This window comes from Chiloscyllium plagiosum, unplaced genomic scaffold (genome assembly GCF_037043375.1).
Source record: "Chiloscyllium plagiosum isolate Xiang-an unplaced genomic scaffold, Cpla_swu_hap1 HiC_scaffold_25, whole genome shotgun sequence".
Classification (NCBI taxonomy): Eukaryota; Metazoa; Chordata; class Chondrichthyes; order Orectolobiformes; family Hemiscylliidae; genus Chiloscyllium; species Chiloscyllium plagiosum.
The window spans coordinates 51,590,762-51,612,742 of record NW_028270163.1 but is presented as its reverse complement, the minus strand read 5'-3'; the positions used below and the strand labels follow the sequence as shown (position 1 = coordinate 51,612,742).

The window sequence follows — 21,981 nt, the reverse complement described above, 5'->3', positions numbered from 1 at the left end:
CCAACTCCTGTATTCAATATTCTGACCAATAAAGGAAAGTATACCAAACGTCGTCTTCACTATCCTATCTACCTGCAACTCCATTTTCAAGGAGTTATGAACCTGCACTCCAAGGTCTCTGTTCAGCAACACTCCCTACGACCTTGCCATTAAGTGTATAAGTCCTGCAAAGACCTCACATTTATCTAAATTAAACTCCATCTGCTACTTAGCCCATTGGCCCATCCGATCAAGATCCCGTTGTAATCGGAGGTAATCTTCGCTGTCCACTACACCTCCAATTTTGGTGTCATCAGCAAACTTATTAACTAAATCTCTTATGCTCCTATCTAAATCATTTATATAAATAACAAAAAGTAGTGGACCCAGCACCAATCCTTGTGGCACTCCACTGGTCGCAGGCCTCCAGTCTGAAAATCAACCCTCCACCACCATCCTCTGTCTTCTACCTTTGTGCCAGTTCTGTATTCAAATGGCGAGTTCTCCCTGTATTCCATGAGATCTAACCTTGCTAATCAGTCTCCCATGGGGACCTTGTTGAATGCCTGACTGAAGTCCAGAGAGATCACATCTACCGCTCTGCACTCATCAAATCTCAAGTTTGTGAGACATGATTTCCCACGCATAAAGCTATGTTGACTATCCCTAATCAATTCTTACCTTTCCAAATACATGTACATCCTGTTCCTCAGGATTCCCTCCAACAACTTGCCCACCACCGACGTCAGGCTCACTGGTCTATATTCCCTGGCTTGTCCTTTCTTAAACAGTGGCACCACATTAGCCAATCTCAGTCTTCCTGCACCTCACCTGTGACTATCGATGATATCACAAATATCCCAGTAAGATGCCCAGCAATCACCTCTCTAGCTTCCCACAGAGTTCACGGGTGCACCTGATCAGGTCCTGGGGATTTACCCACTTCTATGCGTTTCAAGACCTCCAGCACTTCCTCCTCTGTAATATGGACATTTTTCAAGATGTCACCATCTATTTCCCTACAAACTATATCTTCCATGTCCTTTTCCACAATAAACACTGATGCAAAATACTCGTTTAGTATCTGCCCCATTTCCTGCGGCTCCACACAAAGGCTGCGTTGCTGATCTTTGAGGGGCCCTATTCTCTTCCTAGTTACCCTTTTATCTTTAATGTATTTGCAAAAAAACCCTTTGGATTCTCCTTAACTCTGTTTGCCAAAGCTATCTCATGTCTCCTTTTTGCCCTCCTGATTTCTCTCCTAAGTATACTCCTACTGCCTTTCTACTCTTCTGAGGATTCACTCAATTTATCCTGTCTCTGGAATATTGAGAGAAATTTTGGTCCACTTAACTAAGGAAGGATATACTTTCTATGGATAGAGTGGGGTGGAGGTTAACTAGTCTAATGACTAAGATGACAGGACTGTCCTCTGAGGAGTTTGAGCCTGTATTTTCTGCAGTTCAGAACAAGATTGGCCATGTTTTTGCACAAGCGGGCACACTTCTATTTTTCTCACTCGGAGCCAGTGAGCAACTTTCAGGAAGATAATGTTTGCCACAGCAGTAAACATGTACTTCAGGGTTCAAAAGAATTCTGAACCTACAAATTGATAACTGAATAATTAATGATAATGACCATTCAAAGGTCTTAAACAGCGCAGCTAGCTAACAAACTCAATTTTACCCCTTTTTTTGGTTAAGCAGGACAAGACAAAGAAAAGGCTAGGCTCTTAATTCCTGCTTGTGCCTGAAACGTCGATTCTCCTCCTTGGATGCTGCCTGACCTGTGCTTTTATAGCACTACGCTCTCGACTCTGATCTCCAGCATCTGCAGTTCTCACTTTCTGCTAGGCCCGAAATCCTGACAGCTACGAAAGGAGTTGAGCTTAACTCTGGAGTCTACTTGTGCTGGAATTTGCATGAAAATGAGTCAGAAATGGCTTACCTTTCCTCTCTTCCCATGACTCCTTTTTTTTATTCATTGCTAGCTGGTCAGCATTTATTGCCTGTCCCTAATTGCCCTTGAGAAGGTGGTGGTGAGCTGCCTTCTTGAACCACTGCAGTCCACCTGCTGTGGATTGACCCACAATGCCATTAGTGAGGGAATTTCTGGATGTTAACCCAGTAAGGAATGATGGTGATATATTTCCAAGTCAGGATGGTGAAGTGCTTGGAGGGAACTTGCAGGTGATGGTGTTCTCATGTATCTGCTCTGCTTTACCACTCCTATCGAGAGGACATGGGTTCAGGGTGTAGCTTTGCTCGCTGAGCTGTAGGTTTGATATCCAGGCGTTTCATTACCAGGCTAGGTAACATCATCAGTGGCGACCTCCAAGTGAAGCGAAGCTGTTAAGTACAGTTGTTCGTGGGTGGAACCCTCTCGGATGGCATTCCTTTCCCATCTTCAGGCAAGTTGTAGCATGTTGCACCAATAGGTTTTTGCAAGGTTTGTGAAGGTTTGTAGCTCAGGTTGAGGTTTAGGGTGTAGGTTTGCTCACTGAGCTGTAGGTTTGATAGCTAAGTAATGAAACGTCTGGATATCAAACCTACAGCTCAGCGAGCAAACCTACACCCTAAACCTCAACCTGAGCTACAAACCTTGCAGGACATGGGTTTGGAAGGAACTATCTAAAGATATTTCGTGAATTTCTGCAGTGCATCTTGTAGATGGTACACACTGCTGCTACTGAGATTCGGTGGTGGAGGGAGTGAATGCTTGTGGATGTAGTGCCAATCAAGCAGGCTGATTTGTCCTGGATGGTCTCGAGCTGCTTGAGAGTTGTCGGAGACGAACTCATCCAGGCAAGTGGGAGTATTCAATCACACTCCTGACTTGTGCCTTGTAGGTGATGGGCTTTGAGCAGTCAGGAGGTGAGTTATTTACCACAGTAATCCTAGCCTGTGACCTGCTGTTACAGCCATTGTTTACGGGTAAGTCCAGTTTAGCTTCTGGTCAATGCTAACCCCCAGAATGTTGATAGTGGGGTGGGACCAGAGTGGAAAAGAGGGACTGGGGGCCCAGTGTTAGGCAGCTGGCAGTAAGTGGGCTGGAGGCCTGGAGTGGGGCGATTGGTGGACTGGGTCTGTTGTGGTCAGTCTGTCACAGATGGCTGTCAGCAGCCTGTGAATCCAGTTGGGGTTGGCCCACTGCAAGGGAGAGCAATAACCTTTTGTGGAAAGCTCCCTGTGTGGAGTGACTGCATACTATAGAAGGATTGTAATGTCTATCTTTTAACATTTTTCAAATTTTCCTAATTTATACTATGAAGAACTATAATGTAGAAATTCTAGCTTTCCACCCAATGGCTACTGGACAGCTAAAATTTGCTGCCCAGTTCAACTCATTTAAGTGGTACCTGGATCTGCACCTGAAATGCTGTAACCTGCTAGGCCAAAAAAAAAAACTGGAAAGTTTCATTAGAATTGGCAGCTAGTTTATAATTCCAGCACAGACATGGTGGCCTGAATGCTAATGACTAGTTACAATGATCAGAAGTACCTGAAGCATCCTCAAGGAAGGTTATCTAGTTTGTCACCTTTTATAGTATTTGAAGTAAAAGGTGATTCAAAGTAATACGTGGAAAGAATGATTGATTTGTAATTGGCTCCCTATGGTAGACTGGATTACACTGAAGGAGGTATCTGTGTCTTAACTTTGTCCCTGCATGGACAGCTTGGGCCAAACAGTGGCAAGTAACATTTGCACCTTACAAATGTCAGGAAACTGCCATCTCTAAAAACAGAATCTTAACTGTCTCCCCTTGGCATTCAAGAAAGTTTCATATTGCTGAATCCCCCACAGCTGACATCCTGAGAACTCCTGTTTGACCAGAAACTGAACTGGACCAGCTGTATAAATAGTGTGGCTGCAAGAGAAGATACAAAGCTGAAAATTCTGCGGCTAATAGCTCTCTTCCTGATACTCCAAAACCTGTTCATCTACAAGACATGTGGAATCACTCGCTAATGAGTGATTCTGCCACTGGCCATGGGTTTTATAGGTCCTTGCGTGGCTGATGAGCCCGATCCTTGAGCTGCATCTCTGACCATGTGAGAAATGTGATGGAACACTTTTCACTTGCCTAGATGGATGCAACTCTAACAACACTCCAGAGATTTGACAGCAAAACAGTGTGCTTGTTTGGCATCACATTCACCAATTTAAAACAATCATTTCCTCCACCATCGAAGGAAAGCAGCAGCATGTGTACAAACTAGAGGATGCACTGCAGCATTTCGCCAACGTTCTTTCAATTCTTCCAACTCTTCCAACTCTATGACCTCTAGAACATAGAAGGACAAAGCCAGCCAATGCATGGGAACATTACTGCCTGCACGTTCCTCTCCAAATCCCACACCATACTGACCTGGATTGTATAGCCTTTTCTTCACTTGCTGAGTCAAAATCCCAGAGCTCTTATCCTAAAAGAATTTCGAGCATACCTCCACCACATGGATTCAAGTGTCATAGGCTCATTGAGATGTACAGGGTGGAAACAGACCCTTTGGTCTGACTCGTCCATGCGATCAGATGTCCTAAATTAATCTTGTCCCATTTGCCAGCATTTGGCCCATATGCCTCTTAAACACATCCAGGTGCCTTTTAAATGTTGTAATTGTACCAGCCTCCACCACTTCCTCTGACTGCTCATTCCATACATGCACCACCCATTGCGTGAAACTGTTCCCACTTATGTCCCTTTTAAAATTTTTCCCCTCTCATGCTAAACCTACGCCCCCTACTTCCCATCCCAGGGAAAATAGCTTGTCTATTTACCCTATCCATGCCCCTCAGGATCTTATAAACTTCTAGAAGCAATTTTAGAGAAGATTTGTAGCTCAGGTTCTAAGTTTGCTCACTGAGCTGGTAGATTTCTCTGGTATGGTGATGAAATGTCAGGTATCAGTGAGCCTCCAATGAAGCTCTGGTGTTCTGTCCCATTTTGTTGTTTATGTGTCTTGGGTCTGTTGTGGTGGGTGACATCACTTCTGTTTTTTTCTGAGAGGTTGGTAAATGGTCTCCAGGTTGATATGTTTATTGATGGAGATCTGGTTTGAATGCCAGGCCTCTACAACTTCCTGTGCATGTCTTTGTTTAGCCTGTTCCCAGGATGGATGTATTGTCCCAGTCGGACTGGTGTCCCTCTTCATCTGTGTGTATGGGTACTAGTGATAGTTAGTCATGTCTTTTGGTTCAGGTTGTAAGTTTGCTTGCTGAGCTGGAAGGTTTGTTTTCAGACGCTTTGTCACCACACTAGGTAACATCATCAGTGAGTCTTCAGTGAAGCGCTGGTGTTATGTTCCACTTTCTATTTGTGTCTTGGTTTCTTAAGGTGAGTGATATTATTTCCGGTTCTTTTCCTCGGAGCATGATAGATGGGGTCCAAATCGATGTGTTTATTGGTGTTCTGATTAGAATGTCAGGCCTTTAAGAATTCTCAGCTGTGTTGCTATTTAGCTTGTCCCACGATGGATGTGTTGTCCCAGTTAAAGTGGTGTTCTTCCTCGTTTGTATGTAAGGGTACGAATGATAGTGGGTCATGTCTTTTGGTTGCTAGTTAGTGTTCATATATCCTTGTGGCTAGTTTTCTGCCTGTTTGTCTGATTGTAGTGTTTGTTACAGTCTATACATGGTATTTTGTAAATGATGTTTGTTTTGCTGGTTGTTTGTATAGGGTCCATTAGGTTAATTAGCCACTATTTAAGTGTGTTGGTGGGCTACCATGATGCCAAGGGGTCAGAGTGGTCTGGAAGTCATTTCAGAGATGCTTTTGTAAGGTAATGTGGCTAGAGTTTCTGGGTGTGTTGTGTTTGCTTGTTTGGGTTTGTTGTTGTGAAATCAGTGCTCTGTTTTTTTGGGTGTCCGTTCTTCCTGAATATGCTGTACAGGTATTTTTGTTCGTCTGTTCGTAGTTCCTGGGTGCTGCAGTGTGTTGTGGCTCATTGAAATAATGTCCTGATGCAGCTCCGTTTGTGAGTGTTGGCATGATTGCTTCTGTAGTCAAGTATTTGGTTTTGTGTGTTTTTCTGTAGATGCTGGTTTGAAGTTCTCCTTTAACTGTTCGTTCTACTGTCCCATCTAGGAATGGGAGTCTGTTATCGCTGTCCTCCGCTTTTGTGAATTTAATGCCAGTAAGGATATTGTTGATGGTGTTGTAGGTTTCCTCTAATTTATTCCGTTTTGTAATCGAAGGTATCATCCAGGTAGCGGACCAAGAGTTTGGGTCGGATATTTGGGAGGGCTGTTTGTTTGAGTCTCTGTATTATTGCCTCTGATAGGAACCCTGATATTGGTGATCCCTTGGGTGTTCTGTCGATTGGCTTTATTGTAGCCCACAAACCTAGCAACACACTTAAATAGTGGCTGATGAACCAAAAGGACCCTATACAAATAACCAAATACTTGACTACAGAAGCAATCATGCCAACAAAACAAACGTCATTTACAAAATATCATGCAAGGACTGTAACAAACACTACATCGGACAAACAGAAAATTAGCCACTAGGATACATGAACGCCAACTAGCCACCAAAAGACATGACCAACTATCACTCGTATCCATACACCCAGACAAAGAGGGACACCACTTTGACTGGGACAACATGTCCATTGTAGGACAAGCTAAACTGTCGGGAGACACTGACCGGAATTCCTAGAGGCCTGGCATTCTAACTGGAACTCCACCAATATGATTTGGACCCCATCTACCGTCCTCCTGAGGAAAGAGAACTGGAAATGATATCACCCACCTTAAGAAACCAAGACACAAATAGAAAGTGGGACATAACACCAGTGCTTCACCAGAGGCTCACTGATGATGTTACTTAGTGTGGTGATGAAACATCTGACAACAAATCCACCACTCAGCAAGCAAACTTACAACCTAAACTCTGTAAGGTCACCCCACAGCCTCCAAAGATCCAGAGAAAACAGCCCCACTCTATTCAGCCCCTCAAAGTTCAAACCCTCAAGTTTCACAACATCCTTCCTATAGGAGGTAGACCAGAATTGCATGCAGTATTCCAAAAGTGGCTTGGCCAATGTACTGTACAGCTGCAACGTGACCTGCCAACTCCTCTACTCTATGCTCTAACACTGCCTTCACGATCCTATCTAGCTATGACTCTGCTTTCAAGGAACTATGGACCTGCACTCCAAGGTCTCTTTGTTCAGCAACAGTCCCCAGGACCTTACCATGAAGTGTCTAAGTCCTGCTCTGATTTCCAAAATGCAGTACCTCACATTTATCTAAAGTAAACTCCCCCGCCACTCCTCAGCCCATTGGCACATCTGATCAAGATCCTGTTGTACTCCGAGGTAGCTTTCTTTACTGTCCATTACGCCTCCAATTTTGGTGTCATCTGCAAACTTACTAACTATTCCTCCTATGGTCACATTGTAAATAATTTGTATAAATGACAAAAAGCAGTGAACCCCACACCGATCCTTGTGGTACTCCACTGGTCACAGGCCTCCAGTCTGTAAAGATTCAAGGAAGTTGCTCATCACCACTTCAAGGTCATTTAGGGATTGGCACTAAATGCTGGCCAAGCCAGTGACACTTGTGAAGAATAAAATAAAACAATGGTGTTACTTGAAGTTGAAATTCTTTAACATCAGTTTGCTAACATTGCAAGTCAATTTTAAAAAAGATTTGACCAGCTGGGAAAGCAGACTTACTCGTGTTTTGTGCTTGTAAGCTGTACTGTTTAATCTTAATCAATATCAACCTTTTTTGGAGTTAAGATTAATGGCACACAGCTATTATAGTGTATACCTTCCTTTGGTCGATACAAGTAAGTGCCTTCTGAGGGAAGAATATTGTATGTCATATATTTATAAATACCAATTACCCTATTTGGATTTCTCAGTAAGCTGCTTTGGCACATATTAAGAATGAGTGAATACAAGGGTAATTTGCTATCTCATTAAATTTACTTTAAGTAACTCTCCCCATGTACAGATTGAAGGTAACAAAACCCATCTGCTAAATTTCATTTTTAATTGTGACCTTTATCAGGAAAATGTCTGTATGTTTGCAAAAATCAGTTTTCATGTGTTGAATAAACTGCTTCAGTAAAAAAAAAATGTCAGTCTACTTGTTCTTCAGTTTTGAGAGTGAGACTGATGTATATAGAACAGCTTTTGTATGTGTAGTTAAATTGAAGGAAAAATAGTGGAAAATAATGAAACACAAAACATACTTGTACCAGATGATGGCACTACTGAGCTATTTATCTCTTGGTTGCATCAGTTGGGTATTTTGCTATTTAAAATGTATATTCACAGAATAAAATTGGCTTATTTTAATTTGAGAAACTGTATTCAAAAGTATAGAAAGAAATTGACGTCAGTTTTGCTGTTTGTGTTGATAATCACATAATATTGATTTCCAAAGCTCTGAAAGTTGTAGGAAAGACTTGACACCTCCGAAGAGCAGAGAAAGAATATAGGAAATCATTTCAATGCGTACAAATAAGGGAAAAGGAAAAAAAAACTTCAAACCCCAACTGTTTGAAGTAAACTCACCTTTTATTTTTCGTGGGGCACTGGCATGGCTGACAAGTGTGTCAATCCTTAATTGCTGCAAGCCATCTTGAGCCAATGAAGTGCATCTAGTGCAAATAAGTGCCCAGTGTTACTAGGAAGCTGTGCCAGAATTTGATTCAGTGACACAAAAGGAACAGTGATATAGTTAGAATGACGTGTGGCTTGAAGGTTAGTTGCAGATGGAGATGTTCCCATATGCCTGCTTAAAAGTTGTTGTACTTGCAAGTTTAGAAGGTGCTGTCAAACAAGGTTTGGGCAAATTGCTGCAGTGCATCTTGTAGACAGTACATACTACTGCCATTTATGCATTGGTTGTGAAGGGAATGAATGTTAATGATGAATGTGATCCCAGTCAAGCAGGCTGCTTTGTCCTGGATGGTGTCAAGCTTGCTGAATGTATATGGTACACACTGCTGGCATTTTGCATTGGTGTTGGAGGGAGTGAACATAGTCTACTGATCGAAAAAGCTGTTTACCTGAAAAAGCTGTTTCTTAAGTATTATTGGAACTGCACGCATCCAGGTAAGAGAAAATTATTCCTCTTTGAGTCTTGTGGATCGTGGACTGACTTTAGAGTTACAATGAGTTACTTGCACCAGAGTTTCCAACTTTTGATCTGTTTTTATAGCCATACTATTTGTATGGCTGATCTGGTTAAGTTTCTGAAAAATGGTGGTTCCCAGGAGGTTAATGGTGGATAATAGCAATGATAATGCCATTGAAAGTCAAGGTGAGCTTTTTGTTCTTTTGTGGAGGTTCACATTTTCTGGCACTTATTTAATTACCAATCTGCCACTTAGCAGTCCAGTCCTGAATGTTGTCCAGGTGTTGCTGCACATGAATACAATCTATTTCAGAATCTGAGGAATCTTGATTACATAATGGGCAATGTCAATTATCAACAAAAATCCCTATTTCAGACTTTGATAGAAGGTCATTGAAGCAGTTGATGATAATTGACCTGTACATTATCCTGATGAACTTCTGCAGAGATGATTGACCTCCAACAATTACAACCATCTTTCTCTGTGCTAGGCATGACCATTAGAGAGTTTTCCTCTGATTCCTACTTATGTCAATTTGGCTAGGGCTCTGCGATGCTGCACTAGTTTAAATACTGTCTTCACGTCCAGGGCAGTCACATGCAGCTTGCCTCTGGAGTTCACTTCTTTTCACTATGAACAGTTGTTTGATAGTGTAGAACTCAAGTAATCCTTAAGAAAAACACATTTTGTTGAAGCTTTTCACAAACATAGAAAAGTACAGCACAGAACAGGCCCTTTGGCCCACGATGTTGTGCCAAGGATTAATCCTAACGTCAAATAAAATAACACCTAACCTACACACCCCTCAATTCACTGCTGTCCGTGTGGATGTCCAGCAGTTGCTTAAATGTCCCTAATGACTCGGCTTCCACCACCACCCCGGCAACGTATTCATGCATTCACAACTCTGTAAAGAACCTACCTCTGACGTCTCCTCTATACCTTCCTCCTGATACCTTAAAACTACATCCCCTCGTGCCAGTCAATCCTGCCCTGGGGAAACATTTCTGGCTATTGACTCTATATCCATGCCTCTCATTACCTTGTATACTCGATCAGGTCACCTCTCTTTCTACTCCTCTCCCGAGAGAAAATTCCGAGCTTAGTCAACCTCCAGTCCAGGCAGCGTCCTAGTAAACCTTCTTTGCACCCTCTCCAAAGCCTTTGTATCTCCCCTATGTAGGACGACCAGAACAGGACACAATATTCCAAGTGTGGTCTCACCATGGACTTGTAGAGCTGTAGCAAAACCTCTTAAACTCTATCCCCCATGAATGAAAGACAAAACACCATATGTATGCTTAACCACACTTGGGTAGCAACTTTGAGGGATCTATGTACTTAAACACCAAGATTCCTCTGTTCCTCCACACTGCCAAGAACCCTGTCTTTAATCCTATACTAAGCATTCGAGTTCGACCTTCCAAAATGCATCATTTCGCATTTATCCAGGTTGAACTCCATCTGCCATTTCTCAGTCCAGCTCTGCATCCTGTCTCTGTTGCGCTGCAGCCTGCAGTAGCACCTCTAACCTTTGTGTCAACTGCAAATTTACTACCCCGCTTCTCAACCTCCTCATCCAAGTAATTTATAAAAACTACAAAGAGCCAAGGCCGACGAACACAGCCCTGCAGGACACCACTCAACACTGACCTCCAGGCAGAATACTTTCTATCTACAACCACTCTGTCTGCCAACCAAATCTGAATCCAGATAGCCAAATCTCCCTGTATCCCATACCTCCTGACTTTATGAATGAGCCTACCATGGGGAACCTTTATCAAATGCCTTGCTGAAGTGCATATACATCAAATCCACTGGTCAACCTTCGTTGACCTGTCTTGTCACCACCTCAAAGAACTCAATAAGGTTAGTTAGGCATAACCTGCCCCTCACAAAGCCATGCTGAGTGCCTTTAATCATGCTATGCTTTTCCAAATCGTCATAAATCCTATCCCTCAATTCTTTCCAAAACCTTGCTGACCACAGATGGAAGACTGACTGGTCTATAATTGCCAGGGATTTCCCTATTGCTTTTCTTGAAAAGAGGAACAACATTCATCTCCTTCCAGTCCTCTGGTATAACTCCCATGGAGAGTGAGGAAGCCAAGCTCTTCCCCAGCTTAGCAACCTCCTTTCTTGCTTCCCGGAGCAGCTTGGGATAAATCTGGTCTGGCCCTGAGGACTTAGCAATCTTACTGTTTACCAAACTTTCCAGTACATCAACTTCCTCAATCTTGATCTGTTCAAGCCTGTTTCCCAGCTCCTCAAAGTTCTCAATCACAACCAGGTCCCTTTCCTTAGTAAAAACCAAAGCAAAAAGCTCACGTAGGGCTTCTCTATCTGCTCAGACTCCACACACAAGTTCCCTACGCTATCCCTGATTGGCCCTACCTTTTCTCTGATCATTCTCTTATACGTCACGTATGAGTAAAATGCCTTTGTGTTCTCCCTAATCCTTCCTGACAAGCCTTTCTCATGCCCCCTCCTGGCTCTCCTCAGTCCATTTCTGAACTCCTTTCTAGCAAACCTGTAATCCTCTAAAGCTGTACCTGATCCTTGTTTCCTCCACCTTACGTAAGCTGCCTTCTTCCTTTTGACGGAGAAGCTCCTCTGTTCTCATCATCCAAGGCTCCTTAATCTTACCCCTTCTAACCTGTCTCAGAGGGCCAAATTCTTGCAACAGTCACAACAACTGCTCCTTAATCGGTATCCACATGTCTGCTGTGCCTTTCCTGTGGAACAATTGCTCCCAGTCTGTATTTCCCAACTCGTGTCTGATAGCGTCTTGATATCCTTTTCCCATATTAAATATCTTCCCTTGGTAACTGCTCCTTTTCCTCTCCAAGACCGTGGTAAATGTGAGGCACTTGTGCTCACTGTCACCAAAGTGTTCTCCCACCGCGAGATCTGACACCTGTCCTGGCTCTTTGCTGAGCACCAAATCCAAAATGACCCCGCCCCTCATTGGCATGTCTACATATTGAGTAAGGAAACCCTCCTGAACACACCTGACAAAAACTCTCCATCCAAACCATCTGCACTAAGGAGGTTTCAGTCGATATTGGGAAAGTTCAAGTCACCCATAACAAATACCCTGCTACATCTACATTTTTCCAAAATCTGCTGGCCTATGAGTTCTTCAATCTCACTACTGTTATTAGGGGGTCTATAGAAAACCCCCAGTGAGATGGCTGCTCCCTTGCTGTTCCTAACTTCCACCCATCCATACTGACTTAGTAGACAAGCCTTCCTCAACAACCTTCATTTCGGTAGCTGTGATGCACTCTCTGATTAGCAATGTTACACCCCCTCCTCTTTTTCCACCCTCCATGTTCTTTTTAAACGTTCTAAATCCTGGAACATCTAGCATACCACTCCTGCGCCTGTGAAACTCGCGTCTCTGTTATGGCAACAACATAATAGTCCCAAGTACTGGTCCATGCTCCAAGTTCATCACTCTTATTTCTGACACTCCTTGTGTTAAAGCAGACACACTTTAACTTCATCTTGCACACATCAGGACAATGCTTAAGAAATATCATTGTCAATGGAAAACAATATTTGTACTGTTTGAGAGGAAAGTGCTGATTGGTTGGCAAGCAGTCTCTAATTGGTAGTGGGGAGTATGGTGCTGGAAAAACACAGCAGGTCAGGCAGCATCTGAGGAGCAGGAGAATCGACGTTTCGGGCATGACCCTTTCGTTCCTGATGAAGGGCTCATGCCCGAAACATCAATTCTTCTGCTTCTCAGATGCTGTCTGACCTGATGTGCTTTTCCAGCACCACACTCTCGACTGATCTCCAGCATCTGCAGTCCTCGCTTACTTCTAACTGGTAGTGGCATTGCAACAAAAAGGTCTTTTGTCAGTAATTGGAGCAAGGCTGTAATGAAGTCAGAATTCAAGTGGCGGTGGAGCTCATAGTGTGCATTATTGCACAGGCTGTTGCTGTGTACACATCACCTTTTATCAATTGGCTGATGACTGAGAGGAGACTGTAGGGGTGTAACTGGCTGGTTATGAATTTGTCCTGCATTTTGTGGACAGGACATAACAACCAACCATTTCCACATTCCGGTTATAATTTGGGTACTAAAATAGCTTGGTTATGGGCGCATCTAGTTCTGGAGTGCAAGTCTTCAGTATTACTGCAATATAATTTGCCCCCAAAACCTTTGTATATTTACCTCTTTCTTTGTTATGTGAAATAATTTAACTGGTTGAAAATTGGCATCTGTTTTTCATTATTCACTCGATTGTGGTTGGTGATCAGGCTGGCATTTATTACCTGCCTCTAGTTGCCCTTCAGGTGGTTGTGAGCTGCCTTCTTGAATCACTGCAATCCGTGTGCTGTAGGTGGACCCACAGGTAGACAATGTCAGGATTTTGACCCAGTGACATCGGAGGAACAATATCTTTGCAAATCAAGGTCATGAGTAGTTTGAAAGGGAACTTGCAGTTGGAGGTGTTCCCATGTATCTGCTATCTTTGTCCTTCTACTTGGTAGTAGTCATGGGTTTAGAAGGTGCAGTCTAAGGAGCATTGGTGAATTTCTGTCGTGCATCTTATAGATGGTACATAGATGCTGCAATAGAGTGTCGATTGAGGGGGGTGGGGGGGGGGGGTTGTTTGTAGATAAGGGGCCAATCAAGTGGGCTGCTTTGTCCTAGATTGTGTAAGCTGCTTGTGTTTTTGAAGCTGCATTCATTCAGGCAAGTGGGAAGTATTCCATCACATTCCTGACTTGTGCCTTGTAGATGATAGACAGGCTTTAGACAGTCAAGGTGTTACTTGCTGTAATATTCCTGGCCACTGTATTTTTATGGTGAATCCAGTTGAGTTTCTGGTCACTGGCAATCCCCATGATTTTGTTAGGATATTCAATGATGGTAATGTCAAGGCGTGTTTGTTAAATGGTCTTTGTGTGGTATGACTGTTAGTACTGATTTTCAGACCAAGCTTGGTGGTATCTGGGTCTTGTTGCATTTGGAGGTAGACTACTTTAATATCTTAGGAGTGACAAATGGTGTTGAATATTGTGAAACGATCAGCAAACAGCTCTATTTTTGACCTTACGATGGAGAGATGATCATTGTTGCAGCTGAAGATGATTGGTCCCAGGACATATTTCTTAGGAATTCCTACAGAGATGCCCTGGAGTTGTCATGACTGACATCCAAAGATCACAGCCATCTGCCTATGTGCCAAGAATGACTCCAAGTGGAGAGTTTTCTTTCCGATATCCAGTAACTGCAGTTTTGCTAGGGCTCCTTAATGCCACACTTAGTCAAATGTAGCATTGATGTCAAGGGCAATCACACTCACTTAACCTAGAATTTAGCCCTGGCAGAACACAACTGAGAATCACGGTATAGGTTACTGCTGAGAATTGCTGTTTGATACCACTTTGGCGCTTACCATCAGTTTACTGATGATCGTGAGCAGGCTCACAGGGAGCTAATTGGCCAGGTTGGATTTGTCCTGCTTTTTATGCATGGAAGGTACTTGGGCAATTTTCCAAATTGTTGATCAGTTGCCATATTGTAACACTACTGGAGCAGCTTGGCTAGGGTTGCAACAATTTCTGGAGCCAAGTCTTAAGTACTATTGCCAGAATGTTGTCAGGATCTGTTGCCTTTCAGTATCTAATGCCTCCTACTATTTTTTTATATATTTGGAGTGAATTGAATTGGTTGCAAACTGCGATCAGTGATGCAAGGGACCTCTGGAAGAGGATAAGATGGATCATTCACTCAATACTATGATGCTTCTGGCCCTTAGAAACCAGTTCAGTCATGGCAGTGAAGGATGCGCTGCAATTGGTCACAGTATTCTGGCTTTGGGAAATCTGAAAGGACACTGTCCGTACTTTCTCGATCATATCTTCTCATCCACGTAAACGGATGGCCCTGTACTAGATGTGTCCATGGGAGCATTGCATAGAATATATTTACATTGTATTACCAACACAGAAGTAGGTTATTGACATAGGCCCACAACAATGTGTAGACACATGCAAGCCTCATCTGATCCTATGAACCTATTCTTTTCTCCTCCTGTGCTTGTCTAATTTACCATTGAATACATTTGCACTATTTGCAGTGGCAAATGTTTAAAAACATAGGCATACATACAAAAGATGTAGGAAAATTTAGATATGTTAAATGCAAAGACTATTTTAGCATACGTGTGTACTGTAGGGGTCGTAAGTAGTTGATTTGTACTAAGATTGTTAAGTGACTGCATAAAAGTATTATCATTAGATTGTAAATTCGGAGACCTGGGTTTGAATCCCACCATATCAGATTTTGGAATTTGAATTCAGTAAAAATCTGAGATTAAAGGTGTAATGACTGAAACAATTTGTTGATTGTCAGAAAGACTCACCTGGTTCACGAGTGTCATTTGGGAAGGGAACTGATATTCATATGTAGTCTGGCCTATATCTGACTCTTAGATCCACAGCAATATGATTGCTCTAACTGCCTCTTTGGGTAATTAGGGATAGGCAATAAATACTGACTTAGCCGGTGATGCTCACATCCCATAAATGAATAAAGTATAGAAATTAATTACATTATATCATATCAGACAAGTAAAGTAAGCATTTCAAAGTTAAAGCTAGCCATGATTTGTGAACGGTTTTATTTCTAATATTAATCATAAAATAATGCTTTATTTCAAGTCTGAAATGCACATTTTCTTGATTCTCTACAGGAGCTATTCAAGAATATACTAGGTCTTTAAATCTTGTGAACAGGAAATTACCATTTGGTTTGGCTGAGATTGGAGTGTGTTATCAGCCCTTTCCTACTAGCAAACACCCAACTGCATATAACATTGTAAGGTGAGAGATTTAATTCAAGATATGTTGAATTCATGCTTAGTGTGTCATTGATCAGCTGTATTACTTTGTCACAAACATAAAACAATTTTTTTCTTAAAGGTCTCTGTGATAGTGAATCTGTGCTTGACCTTCTCTTGCTGCAACATGTTTTCAATCAGTTGGATCTCACAGGGGATCTCTGATTTATGAATGTTCTACTTCTGACCATGCACGGTGGCTCAGCAGTTAGCACTGCAGCCTCACAACACCAGGGACCCAGGTTCGATTCCAGCTTCTGGCCACTGTGTGTCTGGAGTTTGCACATTCTTCCTGTGTCTGCATGGGTTTCCTCTGGGTGCTCCAGTTTCCTCCCACCATCCAAAGGTGTGCAGGTTAGGTGGATTGGCCATGCTAAATTACTCATCGTGTTAAGTGCATTAGTCAGGGGAAATGTAGAGAAATAAGGGAGTGGATCTGGGTGGGTTACTCTTCGGAGGGTCGGTGTGGACTTGTTGGGCCGAAGGGCCTGTTTCCACACTATAGGGATTCTAAGCCTTCTAAGTTTTAAGTCGTAATTACAAGTGAGTTCCTCTATTAGTATTAATTTTAAGAATCTAACATTCACTCAAAGAGATGTGCAGCATAGGGGTGTTGGGGCGGTGGGGGCGGTTTGGACAGGGTTGGGACCAGTGTTGTTGGAGGGGGGGGGGAGAGAGGTGGTGTTGCATGAGAGTGGGTGTGGGGGCGGTGTTGCACAGTGTTGGAAGCGTGGGGTGGTGTTGAATGAGGTTGGGGGCTGGGGCGGTCCATGCCGACCAGATATCCCAATCCAATCTAGTCCCACCTGCCAACACCTGGCCCATAACCTTCCAAACCCTTTCTATTTATATGCCCATCCAAATGCCTCTTAAATGTTGTAATTGTACCAGCCTCTACCACTTCCTCTGGCAGCTCATTCCATACACTTGCCACCCTCTGCATGAAAAAGTTGCTCCTTACGTCTCTTTTATATCTTTCCCCTCTCACCCTAAACCTATGCCCTCTAGTTCTGGACTCCTCCACCCCAGGGAGAAGGCTTTGTCTATTTATCCTATCCGTGCCCCTTATAATTTTGTAAACCTCTATAAGGTCACCCCTCAACCTCTGATGCTCCAGGAAAAACAGCCCCAGTCTGTTCAGCCTCTCCCTATAGCTCAAATCCTCCAACCCTGGCAACATCCTTGTCCAGTGGAACCTCGATTATCCGAATGTGATGGGAGGGCATTATTCATTATTTCATTTCGATAATCGATTTATTCGGTTAATCAATTAAATGCCTTTCCTCTGGTGCTCGGACTTTTTAAAGTCTGCTCCCCGTTCAGGAGACCAGCAGCAGCACACAGCGTGCAAGGCCCCCCCCCCACCACCGTGCGCAAACCTGTCCAACACCACCTTTACCCCCCCCCCCCCCCCCCACTCCTGTGCAGCACCGGCCTCCAACACTACGCTTCCTGCCCCTGACACCATCAACATCACCATCCCCTCCCCCACTCGCCCGCCCCCTCTCTGAGGCACCTGGAGTGGACACCAACGACAAGACTGCTGCAGTTGCCTTTGTGGGGTAAGTCTCCAAATAGAGCACGCAAGCACACACACATGCAGCCACAGCCCCACACACAACCTTTTGCTGCAACTTTTTGACAGGTTCCAATTTGCCCAGTGCAGGACAATGTTGGAGAGATTATCTGGGGAAGGGCTGTTTAGTTTAGGGTACACCCCTGTGTAGAACTCCAGGGAAAGTGAGAGGAGAGAGAGAAGGTAGGCAGACAGTCATTTGGAGACGGTGCCTGTTTAATCTCTGTAAACAAAAGACCACCGTTGGAAACACGTCTTTGATGTAATGTTTCCATCGGGACCTCAAGATCTCCTTCGGATAATCCGATTTTCGGATAATTGGTATTCTGATAATCAAGATTCCTCTGTAAATCTTTTCTGAACCCTTTCAAGTTTCACACCATCTTTTCGATAGGAAGGAGACCGGAATTGCATGCAATATTCTAACAATGGCCTAACCAATGTCCTGTACAGCTGCAACATGACATCCCAACTCCTGTACTCAATACTCTTGACCATCAGTGGAAAGCATACCAAACACCACCTTCACTATCCTACCTACCTGCGACTCCACTTTCAAGTGCTATGAATCTGCACTCCAAGGTCTCTTTGTTCAGCAACTCTCCCTAGGACCTTACCATTAAGTGTATAAATCCTGCTAAGATTTACTTTCCTAAAATTCAGCACCTCGCATTTATCTGAACTAAACTCCATCTGTCACTTCTCAGCCCATTGGCCCATCTGCTTAAGATCCCCTTGTAATCTGAGGTAACCTCCATCACTGTCCACTACACCTCCAATTTAGGTGTCATCTGCAAACTCACTAACTGTACATCTTTTAAGCTCGCATCCAAATAATTTATATAAATGACGAAAAGTAGTGGAGCCAGCTCCGATTCTTGGTCACAGGCATCCAGTCTGAAAAACAACCCTCCTCCACCCAATATTTTTATATTCTACTGTATTGTGCTCTGATTTATACACAAATTGACTTGGGAATGGAACTTGGTTGTAACCTGGGGACTGCCTGTATGTTCCAACTTGTATATTCTATGTTTCTTGCTTTTAAACCAGGATCTTGATCACTTGATTTCCTGCTTCTAATGTATTTTAAGCACCCAAATTGCTTTCATCTTCTATATCACCTAGATGTCTCAATTCACAATGTTCCTTTTAGTTTTATAACTAAAAGCTGTACAACCTTTTTATAATTACTAATATTGAATTGTATATGCCACCATCTCATTAATATTATATTGTAATGTCTTGCAGTCTTCATCTGCACTGTTTCCTATTTTAATATTGTCTGTGAAAGTAAATGACCCTATACAGTTGATCATTCTGTCATCTGAAGAAAAATATCTTTTTAAAACAAAAAAAGATGGAGAGGAGAAAGGAGTGTGGCGAGAAAGTCAATGTGCCAAGTGAAAATGTTAGAATTCTATCATTTGACTAATGTAAAGTACAAATTAATTACTTTTGTTATGTTCTCAGTTTTAATTTCCCATTACTTTAAAGAACAGGGGAGGTGGACATTGCGTCGTTAGTATGGTTTAGTTCTCCTCGGACTTCAGGCCAATGGCTAGACTACTGGATACGGCAGCGTTTGCTCTGGTGGAGAAAGGTAACAATAATCATTTTATTGGAATACAATTCATTATAGATTTCTATTCACTAAGTTGCTCTATTAGCAATGCTAACATAATCACATAATATTTGAAGATACAGTCCAGCTGCAGGGATAACTGACTAAATATGGTCAGCATCCTTCTATCTGAGTTAGATACTGGACATGCAGCAAATCAAGTCCACAGGGGATCAGGTATCTTCATGCAGTGCATTTTTTGCAGATGGCTGAAATAGGTTCTGCCACAACTGCTAGTTGTGAATTATTACCAGGTATCATGGGTTATTTTGACATTGATGCAATTTGGGAGGGAGAAGATGGTATCAGAGATAGCAGTATTACAACTGAATAAAGAATCAAAGTGTGGCGCTGTAGAAGCACAGCAGGTCAGGCACTATCCTGCTCCTTGGAGTATTTGGGCATAAGCCTTTCATCAGGACGGAGGTAGGAGGGAGAGGGAAGTTAGGTGGGAACGTGATAGATGGATGCAGGTAGAGGTTAATTGTGATAGGTCAATGGGAAGGATGATGAACAGATGAGAATAAGGTGATGCCGAGTTGGAGGATTGGATCTGGGATTTGGGGGGTGTTGGTGGTGGGGGGAATATTTGGATACTTGTGAAGTCTGTGTTGGTTGAAGAGTCCCAAGGTGGACGATAAGGCATTCTTCTTCCAGTTGGCTTGTGGTTTTGATTTGGCGGTAGAGACGGCCCAGGACTTGCATGTCCTTGTTGGAGTGGGACGTGGAGTTGAAGTGGTCGGCCACAGGGTGGTGGGATTGTTTGGTGTGTGCTTCCCAGAATTGTTCTCTGAAACACTCCGCGAGTTGGTGTTCTCTCCCCAATGTAGAGGAGACCACATCAAGAGCAACAGATGCAGTAGATGAGGTGGGTGGATGTGCAGGAAAATCTGTTGGATGTGAAAAGATCCTTTGGGGCCTTGGGCGGAGGTGAGAAGAGAGGTGAAGGCACAGGTTTTGCACCTCGTGCAGTGGCACGGGAATGTGCCAGGTGTGGATGGGGTTGATTGGGGGGTATGGACCTAACAAGGGAGTCGCAGAGCGAATGGTCTCTGCTGAACGCAGATGGGGTGAGGATGGAATTATATCTTTGTGGGTGGTGGAAATAGTAGAGGATAATGAGCTGAATTCAGAGATTATTGGGGTGGAAGGTGAGGACCAGGGTTCTAACCTTGTTGTGGTTGGAGAGGTGGGGTTTGAGAGCGAAGGTGATGCACTGGCGGGCATTGTTGATCAAGTGAGAGGGGAAATTTGTGGTCCCTGAAACAGGACATCTGGGTGTGTGGGGGAAGAAGTGTTGTCAAGGTAGCTGTGGGAGTCGGTCGTCGGAGATGGAGACAGAGATGTCCAGGAAAGGGAGGGAGGTGTCAGAGATGGTCCATGTGAACTTGAGGTCAGAGTGGAAGGTGTTGGTAAAGTTAGTGAACTGTTCAACCTCTTCTTGGGAGCATGAGGTAACGCCGATAGTCATCGATATAGCAGTGGAAATGGTGGAGGCTATTGACTGTGTAACTACATGTGAATAAAGGCAATTACAGAGGCATTAGGGAGAAGCTGGGCAGAATTGACTGGGGGAGGAGCCTAGCAGGAAAGACAGTGGAACAGCAATTGCCCCCAGTTTCTGGGAGTAGTTCAGGAAACATAGCAAAAATGCGTCCCGAGGTAAAAGAAGCATGGTACAGGGACAATGAGGCAACTATGGCTAAGGAAGTCGGGGATAGCGTAAAACCAAAAAAGAAAGCATATAATGTGGTGAAAGGCACTGGGAAACCAGAGGATTGGGAAGCTTATAAAGACCAACAGAGGGCAACAAAAAAGAAATAGAGAGAAGATTAAATGCGAGGGTAAGCTAGCCAGTAATAAAGGAAGACTGAGAGTTTCTTTAGATATCTAAAGAGCAAAGGAGAGGCAAAAGTGGACATCAATCTGCTGGAGAGAAACTAGTGGGGAATAAGGAAATGGCTGAGGAACTGAATAGTTAGTATGTGTCAGTCTTCACATTGAAAGACATGAGTAATATTCCAAAAATTTCAAGAGAATTGGGACAGAACTGAGTATAGTGGCATTCACCAAGGTGAAGGTGTTAGAAAAACTGGCCTGAAAGTGGATACATCACCTCGACCAGATGGACTACACCCCAGAGTTTTAAAGGAGATAGCTGGAGAGGTTAGTGGTGATAGAGAGATAGTGGTGATCTTTCAGGAATTGCTAGAGTCAGGGAGGGTCCCAGAGGATTGTTAAATGGTGAACATGACACCCCTGTTTAAAAAGGGAGAAAGAAAGTTACAGGCCGATTAGCCTAACCTCTGTCGTGGAATGATTTTTGAGACGATTGTGAAGGATGAGATTTCGGAATACTTGGAAGTGTATGGTAAAATAGGGCAAAGTCAATATGGTTTCATCAAAGGGAAGTCATGCCTCACAAAGCTGCGAGAATTCTTTGAGGAAATAATGAATAGGTTAGACCAAGGAGAGCCAATGGATGTTATCTACCTGAACTTCAAGAAGGCGTTTCACAAGGTGCTGCACAGGAGGCTTCAGTTTCCCCATTTTCCCCTTCCCCCAACCCCTCCACCCCACTTATCCCAGATCCAGCCTTCCAAATCTGAACCGCCCTCTTGGACTGTCCTACTTTCCCATAGAACATAGAAAAATACAGCGCAGTACAGGCCCTTTGGCCCTCGATGTTGCGCCGATCCAAGCCCACCTAACCTACACTAGCCCACTATCCTCCATATGCCTATCCAATGCCTGTTTAAACGCCCATAAAGAGGGAGAGTCCACCACTGCTACTGGCAGGGCATTCCATGAACTCACAACTCACTGAGTAAAGAAT

At 43.4% G+C, this 21,981-nt stretch overlaps 1 protein-coding gene and 1 long non-coding RNA gene across 4 annotated transcripts in view; one reads left to right on the top strand and one right to left on the bottom strand.

Moving 5' to 3' along the window:
- polg2 (polymerase (DNA directed), gamma 2, accessory subunit) overlaps nt 1-21,981 on the top strand; it is a 78,237-nt gene that overhangs the window by 4,142 nt on the left and 52,114 nt on the right. For all 3 annotated transcript variants that reach the window (XM_088000728.1, XM_088000727.1, XM_043715038.2), the window contains exons 4-5: nt 15,799-15,928; nt 19,019-19,124. In XM_088000728.1, the coding sequence (XP_087856854.1) occupies nt 15,799-15,928; nt 19,019-19,124 (236 nt within the window). The remainder of the gene's footprint in view (nt 1-15,798; nt 15,929-19,018; nt 19,125-21,981) is intronic.
- The window catches only part of LOC122562266 (uncharacterized), a 34,561-nt gene continuing 31,563 nt past the window's right edge, over nt 18,984-21,981 (bottom strand). The window contains exon 3 of the long non-coding RNA XR_006315271.2: nt 18,984-19,111. This is a non-coding gene — a long non-coding RNA (uncharacterized LOC122562266). The remainder of the gene's footprint in view (nt 19,112-21,981) is intronic.